An 11365-nucleotide genomic window follows, 5' to 3' on the forward strand; every position below is an offset into this window, starting at 1 on the left:
TATATATATATATATATATATATATATATAACTAAACCTTTACAATCTATTATTTGTTTTATTCTGGGAACACCACTCAAGCCATGTTTAAATGTCCTAAAAATTCACTACAAAGTTTTTTGCCTTACTATTTTGCATGAGAGCTGCTTTCAGTCTATCAATCTTTATTTTTCCCTTCAGGTTGTTGTTAATCGCCGAATTGCGCCAAAGTTCAGTTTTGGGATACGGCATTCCCCGTACAAAGGAGAATTTATGACAAATTCATACCCTGAAGATGAGTAACAGCCCAAACGCGGTGTATTCCCATACCGCTTGATCATGTCATCATAAGAGATAGTTCTGAACTAATAACTACCGTTCTTTGGATATCTATTTAGTCATACACTGCTGACCACCTTTTAAAACCTACTCCTCAAAGTCATCAGATAATACAGATACTATATTTTTCTCGTTTCTCGTTGTGACCGACGTGTTTTGTCAAAAAGTTCTTCTTTTAGGCGTCAACAACAGCCAAAAATGAATGAAACTTTGAAGTGACGTTCCAGTTTTTCTCAAGAGAGGTCAAGAAACTCTTGAAATGAGGCAGAGAAATCAGATCGGCAGGCTTGTAGCCTATGGAATCTCAGTCTAAAATGGTAACCCAATGAACAGCAAATATTGTGTCTGCTTTTTCATATCTGTGTGAAAAAAATGGTGGGTGTGACCGGGCTTTTAGATTTCCGGCCACATTTTGTCATGATCAACCGGTAAGAGTCCAAGTCCGTGGAGGGAAAATATCCGTCCAGTTCACAGCCAGTTTGCTGCAGAGCCGACATAAACAGTGAGATTTGTTGTTCATTCTTTGCACAGTGATAGCTTCTGACAAAAACCTTGTTGATCTGGAATACTCGGACGAAATGGTTGTGGTCTTTGAAGAAGAGAAATACAAGTAATTTGGATGAAGTGGCCACAGTCGCTCCCTGATTTGCACTCACAAGTGATGAGGTCACAATCCTGGGCATGCAGTGACCAGGCACATCACTGAAAATCCAAGAAGTAATCGAGGTAATGGAGGGTATCTTAACTATCATGGAACTCGCATCAGTTTCAGGTGCAGTGTAACTGATGAAGTAAATGGACGGATTACTAAGGCATTGCGTTGCATTTACTTGTTTAAGACACTTGTGATGACAAAGTGATATATACCTGAATCTTAAGACTTCTGTGTATCATACTATAGAATGAGCCGCTTTTTTATGCGACTGCGACACTTGGTCTCTACGAACTGTGAAATTAAGATATCTTCAGATGTTTGAAAACCTGTCTTGGAACTATAGCTCACGGATGTTGTTGCCGGTGAATCCACATGCAAACAAATAGAAAAAATGTTCAGTCAAATATTTAATCCTAAGAATGTATCCAACACCAGAATCTGCTTTCATCAGTCCCAAGTTGCGTGTTCCGAATCATTTTTGGCGGTCCAAATTAGCTTAAAGTGTTGCCGGAGGGAGCTTGTTTGTTAGTGTGAACTAGCAACTTTTTGGGCCAATGGACTAGACGGAAGATCTGCGTAGTTTTGGGTTAGGTCTAGGTTTTAGCTGTTATCTTCAGATACCTACACTCACATGTATTTAGAATGTAAGCATACTAAGAACCCTTACGATGTGCTATATTACTCGCCACCTAAGTCTTAGAAACCATTAACTTTTTCTTCAGGCGAAACTTTAGTAAGTGTCGCCGGACAGAAGGCGAAATAATGAATGCACCCGTACACTTCCAAAGAGATGATGCTAACTAGGGAGTTGAAAAATTTTATTTGCGGTATGTTGTTTTACTGTATCCTTCGGTGTGGCATTCTACATTTGGTTTCCTTGGTGTGAATCGTTTCAACACTTGGGCCGCGTGTATATCTAAGTCGGCGAAATCAAGAAGAGCTCAATGAAAAACTTGGTGTGGTTGGTTGGTATCTCACGTGTAAATAAGGCTTTCGGAATGGTAGCCAAATGACAAGTGATCGTAAATAGAACAAAACAGTTCTATCGTGGTATCCCTTTTTCGGAAGCAAATTTTCCACCTGACAGACAAGAAACTATTGCTACTTTGGTTCAAAAGGTTAGATTTCTCTAGGAGAACGTGTGGTGGAGAAAATTACGCATCTCTAACAGTTTATCCGAGAGATGTGTCACTCCTTGACGGGGTTTCCTCCAGGAAATAATCCCAAGGCTTCGGAACGCCCTCCAACCACACTCAAAAATCCCAATAGAAGATTATCTTAATGTATAATTTTCCGCGGTTTCGATAACGTCAACAAGTGACGTAACACTGACATTGCGTATGAAACAAACAGACAAACAGACATTGCATCACACGGATTAGTTGAGCTTGCATAGCCAAGTTGCTTCTCTTGGTGATGGACAAAGTCTTCCGGAATATTCCATTGCTGATCGTTGAGAGAAAATATTGCGTCACTATGATACGCAGTCATTGCAACTAGTTGAGCTCTGAAGACTACGATGAACCAAAATGATTCTGCAATCTTATTGATGGCTGTTCATGATAAACCGAATGAAACATATTTACAAAAAAGCACTTGGATACTTTGCCTTGGAGACGCAGATTGTTTCTTTGAATACTGAGCTAAAACGGAAATTTTCAAACGAAACAAGAACGTAAATGTTTTTCGTGATCATTATAGCCTAGTGAACGTGTGAACAAACAAGGTAACTCGAAACCATGCGCGAATGCTTTATGCATGCAAAGTCGGTGATTTTCGGATATCAATGGGTCCGGTCAGCAAGGACAAATAGAAGAGATGGAAACAAATATTTATTCATTTAGCTACGCACAATCAGTGTGCGTGTGATGCAGGGTTGTATTTTGATGATGCAGGTTCCTTTAGGTTGCCAAATAAAATCGCTGAAATAGCTTTTTCTGTATAAAAATTTAATTTTTCCATCATAATATATGGCAAAATCGTTTGTGTGCAATCAAATAGCCCAGCTCAGCAAACAAGTCAAAAACCATTGTTTGTACTGTTCTAATCACACTATTCTGTTCCATTTACTATGCCAGAACCTCTATCAACCACGGGGATCAAATAATCCTTCCTAAAACTTACGGTCCCAAAAAGTCCTATCCAATACTCTCTGTTCCGGTTGAGTAACTGGGGACTGGGGAGCTTCAACTGTGGATTTTAACAAAACTAATTCAATTTCTTTATCCAAGATAACTAAACAGCTTTTTTCGAAGGCTGTCGGACGTCACTTCAACAGATTTTTCACTGGTTTTTCTCATATGAGTGCCCCTGTCCCTGTAACGATAAAACAAATGTAGTAAATAAAAAACAAATCAGGGACGCACTTAATCGAGCGCATCATCGGTACACATTTTCATCGTCGTCTACGGCCTACAGCAGTAGTAAATGCTGGTACCACTATTCGGTTCCCAAAAGCCTGACTTCATTAGCAAACAACTCGCCAATATGTAATACCGGTGCATACCAGCTACAATTGATTCATTGGTTGTACACAAATTCTGCAAATCGAGCAACTTCCCACAATTACCTAGGAGACTTTCCAGGCATTGTACTCCCAGTGGAAATGTGCTGAATACTGGAGGGTTTTGTGTCTGCAATTCAAAAACGATGGAATGGATAATTTTGCCTTTTTGGGCATGGAGAGCTTCCAAATCCGCTGCTTAAGCACATCTCGCTTTATATGCTGCAATACACCATTTTTCAAGCAACTTGTCTGTTTGTTATTGGCGGCTGTTTATTACAAGCTTTTTTTGCTTATTCTTCTCGAAATATTTTAGCATAAATGTTCTTCCAATTTAGCTTGAAGCATATTAAAGAGGGACATCACAGTGTGCTTGTTCTCATGATTGAAGGAGATATCCGCCATGAAGATTCACACATTTAACCTGCAAAAATGTATGACCTGATTACCTTCAAAACATGAATAAACATTCATCGGACTTGCATTCCTGATTGGTCGTTTCTTCCATCATCTTACTACCGCATGCCAACGCAAAATAAGGTGCGAATAATTAATTATGTACTTTATTTCACTATCTTATGCACAACGCAAATTCAGGTTGTATACAAGTGTCATCTGGTTTTACACCACGTGGAGAGTTATTGAAAACTACTACGGGCACGTGAGTCTGGAACAATAATTCTTCATACCACTGGTGTGGCCATAACAACCTGATAATAAAGAGTACGTAAATTCCTGAGTCCTACTGGATCACGTGCCGGCTTCGGATTCTAGCGGTTTATTTTTCAGTGCAACACAAAAGACAAGCCACTTCCGTATTCACTTTTTTAAATATTTCTTTCAAAGCAAGCATCACTCTGATTGTATTTTCCATCAGTTTCCACTAGGTCATCGTCAACTTTATAAGTTGAATTGTGAGCATGTCTGAATGGCCTTCCAAATTTTGAAGGACTACTTCCCAACTCTAAAGCGAAACTCACACCGAGGCAAAAAGTGTTTCAATTCAAGACTTACCCCGGCGTGACAACTAGTATTCCATTACTATGAGCATATCAACAGTGCTCATTCGAGAATCGATAAACGCCAAGCTACCACTTAAAGATTCAAGGATCTATCAAAGCGCAATGTCTTTTAACAATAAGGATGTATTCTGTTGCTTTATGTGAACACGTCTTCATGAGAATCCTTCACGAATTCTCGGATTCCGTCCCATCAGGAATCGCTCTCAATTGGATTGTGGTTATTTAGAACCATAATGACTGCTGCTCGCTACTGAGAAGTAAAATCTCATGTACTGCACTGGGTAAGGTCGAAGTTTTAATTATGTATCGAATGCTTCTGTTATTTGACATCACTTTTTAATAACGTGCAACCATAGAGGTGTGCAATGGCTGCAAGCCCCCAACACCCAAAACCACGATTTGGTATTTTCATAATCCACACCAATCCTGAAAATAATCACCAAGAACATAATCTGTCATGTACACTTAGTTTTGCACACTAAAGCAGATAACTTCTATAATCTTGGGGTTGTCAATCATCGAATTGCTTTACTTCTTTTATTTACTGCTTGTTGTAAACATCCCAAATATGAGGTGTTTCCATAAGAACTCCGTGTGTTAAATTGGCTTTAAACTCAACTCTGGTTTGGTCAGGAAGAATTCATTGATGTGACACACTGTCGCATTCGTTATGCTTGTGACCACAAATAGTTAAAGCGATGGATAATCAATTAACCTTATTCACAGGCACAGTGTACTTTAATTGGGTACCAGTCCTTTGTGAAACCGAAGCCTATCTGAGGTTTGTTTATGCAAGACTGCCGGAATTATCTGTCAGGTGAAAAGTTATCCGTGGAAGAATAAGTTCCTCCGCAGAGTTTACTTAGGAGACGTAGCGCTGCATTAAATTTTATTGCGTGGGCTCAAATTTATTTCCCTTAATGGTCTAAGATATGAGTGACTTATTTATGGAGGGTGCGCATTAGTTGTTGTGAAGTTGATTATCAGTCGAAGGAGCACCCAGCTCACTTCGCCCTCCAGAAGAATTTGCATTTAATATTTGCTAAGACTGATCTGTGAAATATTACTTCCAACAAGTGCCCAAAAGCAACAGCAGCGGTGTCCAGTAAATGCACTGTGATTGATTTAAATGAGAGGACTAAACAGTTGCGCGGTGCTCGGAATGTTGTAAATTGTGGGTAGCTGTACTGGGCTGCACCGACCATGCATCATCGATTAGTGATGAAACGTCCACAATCCACTTGCAAAGCTAGGAAAACCAGTTGACAACCAGACTTTACAATAAGGATTAGCCTCAATAAACATGACTGTTCAACCATGCTTGAAAATATTCAATTTTTGTTGAGGTCTCTCTTCAACTGAAATTTTTAGGATTGGGCGAAATACAAAGTGCTGAACCCCTCAAAGGAAGTTAAGAATTTTCGGCCACACTAAACTTCAGCGGTGATCAATCCTTCCTACTTGAGATTAATCAGATGTAGTTTGGAATGGCAATTGATTGTTTTTTTAGGTTAGAATGTCCAAGAGCCATCGGACCTACTTCGTACAAGCTAATGGGTTGACAGCTGGGTTGGGTATACTGATTCCATATATAATGCGCTTCGGAACGACAGTAAGGTCAGTAAAAAATACCGATTATCAGTTTGTTAAGCATTAGCTGTGGATCACAATACTCAAGCGCAATATGAAGGTCAATCTTTCTCCTTCTCCCGACAATTGACAAAAGGGGGCACGGCTGGCAATCAATATGTCACTGTTGATGAACTATAAACTTGAATCACTTTTTATGTCCTCCACGTGAGAACGTTTTCGGATATCCAATAACATATATTAGAGTGGTGCGCTCACTTTGGCTTAGGGCAAAGTCATTATAGAGATCTCATCCGAATAAAAAACATTTGAAGAAATTATTCATCCTGGACACAAGAGACATCCCACAGTTTTGCGTGATACAATGAGCGAGTAATATTTCGAAAGAGCTGAAGTAAATGGGGCATAGCTTGACTGTAAACGATTATTACGACCGCTTTTAAACCAAGAAACTGGTGATTGGAATTTCAATTAACTCTTCTAAATTCACGAAAAGAACCCTACTTCACCGGGCTTCTATTTCCGACTTTGTGAAAAATCGAAAATCATACCAAATACATTACTCTACGTAAACCGTTAGTCACGACACAATGAGCCAAAGATATTAAATAAGTTCTATAACACGTGGCTGTTTCGACCGAAAAACAGTGGTTGAATAAACATGGATATGACAGTTACCTCAATAGTTCTCACAAAAGACAGCTGTCCACTAGTAGCCAACAGTTGTGCTAAACTGCAACAAAACCATTGCTAAAAGGCTCTAGCAATGAAGGAAATTTTAAAAGGTGAGGTTATAGTGCGCAATAACCTACACTTTAGGAGACGGGTAAAATACACCCTCTCGCAAATTGAGTTGATGTTAACAGGGAACTCAGTTGTATCTCAGCTGAGTTTTACAGCTTTCAAAGAATTTTGTCAACCTTCCCAACAGGGTGTTCCATCAACAGAAGTATACCTACAACTTTATACAGCAATGAAAAACTTATGGGGGAGATGTGTAATTAAGTCACCATCGACACAGTTTTCAACGAGAACGCTTCCCAAAACGAACCAGCATAGGTCAACAAATTGTGTGAATAAACAGTCTGATATTGAAGTGGCGGAAGGTCGCTATTTGAATCGGTTGAATTCAACGTCTCTTGGGGTTTCTAGTGTCGTACAAAAAGAATAACTTGGATCCTAGCAAGGGAGGGTCAAAGCTACTGTGAATCCCGGCTGACAGTAGTTGATTTCATTTCACGTAACCATATCGCAGTCTGTTCTCTTCGGCTCCCTTAACTGCATTGATTAAGAATTTAAAAAAAATATTCCATTAGAAGGTGGCTACTGAGAATGCATGGCACATTTCTCAACCTTTGGCTGACATGTTTTATGTGCTGTTTTGGTAAGCATTATTTTTTCAAGCCTATGCTCCTAATTAACCCTCTATGTGATACAGAGGCCACAAAAATCAAATTTTTTGGAGAAAATTGAAGAGTTTACATTGGTTCAAGTTGCACTTTCGTGAGCAGTACTGAGCTGATGCTTATTTGTATACTTTGTACTTTCGCGACGTAGGTTTGGAATCCCACAGGAAAATAAGATACCTTCCCAGATGAGGGATTCATCTGAATCTTCAGTTAGCATCAGTTTAATTTGTAAATCAGATGCTTTAGCCACTAGAGAGGTGCATCTTAATAAATTCAGAGTTCCGTTTGAAAAAGCGCCTATTGCTGGCTGGTAAAATACTTGACTCTAGTCAGACGTTTGACGCGGTGCAAAGGCATGATTAATTCAGAAACACCTTTGCATGAATCCCTCTTAGTGAGGTCCAATTAACGATATTTAAGCGTCTCAATGTAAGCCATCTACAACTTTGTTTGGAGCAAGTGTGGGTAACTTTTTGAATAAATATTCAAGTGAGCCGAAACAAGTCACTCAGATCCTGAAACTAGAGTGAATCGTTGTCCTTCAGTTATACTGGTGTAATTTTATCGGGCTGAATATCCGGCGGAGACACTATAAGACAGGGGTAGATGGAACTAGGTAATGAAGACGATGAATCCTAATCTCTTAATCGTTAAATTTCTAGTCACAGATGGAAGCACCCGATCTTCGTCTTGTTCATTTACGTTTACCTTGCCTTAATAATATTGTGATATACTCCGGGACTGTTAAGGAACTAGTTGTTGTTCTGCATGAACTTGGTGGTGTCAACTGTCACGAAAGTTTGTACTTTTTTGAATTCATATGAGGGCCTCATGGTGTCTTGGAGTAAATCCAAGAGGCTTTGAAAAGGAAATTATTACATATCAACGTTCCATTTGAACGTCTTAGGAGATACACGTTCTTTCAGGCCGCGTGTTTTGGAATTTTCAGCACCACGAGGTTCATTGTGACCAACCTTTTTTATCTTGAAACAACTTTGGCTTCGCGTTGGAATATCGACCTAAGACATCAGTATGCTTTGTAGCTGAAGGAACGAACGCGAAGTAATAATGAACGAAAACAAACTGGGCCTTCTTGCTGCAATTTTTTTACTAAATGGGGTTCATGTGATGCTTCATGTTTAGACGAACGTCACCCGAAATAGCTTGAGAAGTTAGTGGTTCAGCCGGTATGATATTGCCATGCATTTCTATGGACAAATCTAGATCTTTCAATAGTTAAAAGAGCCAGCCGTTGTGAGTTTGTAGGTTTTGTATGCTAAAATGAAAAATTAACACAAAGCACTCGGAAAATATGTGCTTTCTCTGCACAACTCCGAGTTATTTGCGACGAAAGTTCCTGCGTTCCAAGATCCATTCTTTCAGATACCTGCAATATAATTAAGCTGCAACACTTTCTGTTCTTGTATGTCTAGAGAAGAAAATCGAGCTATTGAACTTATTTACTGGTCTTTTGTATTCTGGCGCCAAGACTGTGTGGAAACTGGGTACGAAACGCAGATAAACACACTGCACTAGATTCGTTGATAAACATGGTTATGAACGAACAATTTCCGTAACGCTAGTAGCGGCGTTGGTAGTCATGGCGATCGGTTTACAATGTGGAGTGGAATAATCAATAATTAATCTTCGGTCATTTTGAATCCTCATCCTTCTGGGAGCCAAACTCAGTGATTTAAGACAAAATCGTTCGTTTAAAGTGAAAATCACTGGAGGCGCTCTCCGGAATAGCTATCCCGTCACTTACTGAGTTGAAAAGATCATATACCTTACAGAAAACTCGTTACTAGAAATGTCATCAGAAAATAATAAAACCATATCATTTTTCAGACTGTGTCGACCAGTTCGCCAAGAGGTCTTGGTAAAAAAATGAATCATTTATTTTCATCTGGCTTAGAGAAAAGCTCATGAACAACAAAATATCTGCACATGAACTTTGGCGGGGGTTGAAAGAATGATGTAACTTTTTTGTGTACACAAGATGGGTGAGCATTTTTATCAGCACCGCCTTGTAGAAGGTCAGTATCGGAAACAATTTTCTTTTCCTCTACTGTAGTTGAAGGAGGTCCTAGAGTTTGGAATTAGATGCCCGTTGACGATTGGGTCAACCTTGTTAGGATGTTGTTCATTTACAAAATTTTCTGCGCCGCATAGTTTACGTACTCGGTGAACTAGAGTTCTTACAAAAACGATCTTGTATGCAACTCATGCAAAATTGACTGAGTGGTGGCACCGTCCACTCAGAATTGATTCTTGGTTTACTCTGTGACTAACTGACCCATTCGGGAAGCCGTTGAGCAGGATATCCAGAACTAGGCTCTCACTCTATTCACTCAGGAGGAGGCTCAGAAAGTTAGGAGTAACTATAATTTTTTCTTGAGCAGAGCGGGATGTACGCAGTGATTATAGGGTACAGCTCTAAAGATATCATCATTAACTTTCCCACCAATAGTTTACAGAAAAGTAACAACTTGTATTAGTCATGGTGCATCCATGATTAGGATCTTATCCAATAAGCCGAAATTCAAACCGTATTTCAGCCAAAAAAAGGTGACTTCAGACAAACTACAGATATTATCCCTGCATAATCATATACCTGGTATCAGTGCAACCACTTGAAAACCCTGGTTTAGCAACCATCCAGACAGAGAGGTGTAAGTACTGACCATCATACCGGCGTTCAGACTCTTTTGCTCACATGCCAATAAACTGTGCGGTGGTATTTGAACATTTTGCAACCTTTTTTCTGAAGTATTCTTTTTGGTTAGCAGACTTCCTGGAACACATTTTGGTGTTTGGTGATCGAACGTGCCCCCTACAAATTAATATGCTTTATGAGGGCACTGTATGTGAACTCCTGTGCGCGCGCACGAATACATGACAAGCTTTCACCTGAGTCCACCATGTCCAGCGATGTAGGAAAAGGTTACCCTATCTCACATTTCGTCTTCAACTTTTTTATTGATATGCTGCTTGAAACTTTTCTGTTTGCCTCTGAAACATCGGAAGTCGAAATGCTCCATGGGCATTTGCTTACAGATATTGAGTGTGCAGACGATATTGCTCTCCTTGGTTCAGATCCTCCAAAAATGCAGAGGATTTTAAATAACCCAAATAACTCTGTTTTACGGTTTGGCATGCGCTTCACGCCCGAAAAGCGTGAAGTGATGTTACATGATTGGGTTGAATCAAACCCAAACCTCACGATCACAAGCGAGCCAATGGACGTAGTACATACATTTGTTTGCCTGGGCAGTTTTACGGGCTCCGGTGGACTGACTGGAGATGAGAATACTTCTTAAATCGGGACGGCCAAGGCGGCTTTTGCCAACATTCGACACCTATGGCGCCGACATAACGTGAGTTCGTCTGTCATTGGCAGGGCTTACACTGTGTTGATGCGATACATACCGCTTTATAGACCAGGGACGCTGCCTCTACGCGCAGTGGACATACTGAAGATATCAGTGCTTGACCGTTGGTGTCCCTTTAGCATTGTTCGGGTTTGGTGCGAAACTAAAACTGGATTAGCAATGCTGAGGTATGCTAGATGGTCTTTTGAAGAATGAACTCTCCCGCGATAGATGAATTACTCGCGCTTCGTAAGTTAGGTTGGTTAGGACATGTGCAATGCATGCCAGAAGACCGTCTAACTCGCAGAACTCTTTTCGCGTAGCTATGTGCTAAGTGGAAGCTCTCGAGAGGTCAACAATGCATGACGTGGCAACGAAGTATGAAAACACTAACGAGCAAACTTCGTCGAGTGAACTACCGCCTGTCTCAGAGTTACTGCCTTCAATGCGTAGCTACCCAATTTCCGAATAAACTGAACGTGCCGTCGCATCCAGGG

General features: G+C 40.1%; 1 protein-coding gene across 1 annotated transcript in view; it reads left to right on the forward strand.

Moving 5' to 3' along the window:
• The window catches only part of T265_04532 (hypothetical protein), a gene marked incomplete at both ends in the record, with an annotated part of 23562 nt that extends 12745 nt beyond the window's left edge, over positions 1 to 10817 (forward strand). The window contains one exon of the mRNA XM_009169296.1: positions 10287 to 10817. Coding sequence (XP_009167560.1) covers positions 10287 to 10817 — 531 coding nt within the window. The remainder of the gene's footprint in view (positions 1 to 10286) is intronic.
• Positions 10818 to 11365: the final 548 nt, after the last annotated feature.

The sequence above is a fragment of the Opisthorchis viverrini genome (genome assembly GCF_000715545.1).
Source record: "Opisthorchis viverrini unplaced genomic scaffold opera_v5_75, whole genome shotgun sequence".
In the NCBI taxonomy this organism is placed as follows: Eukaryota; Metazoa; Platyhelminthes; class Trematoda; order Opisthorchiida; family Opisthorchiidae; genus Opisthorchis; species Opisthorchis viverrini.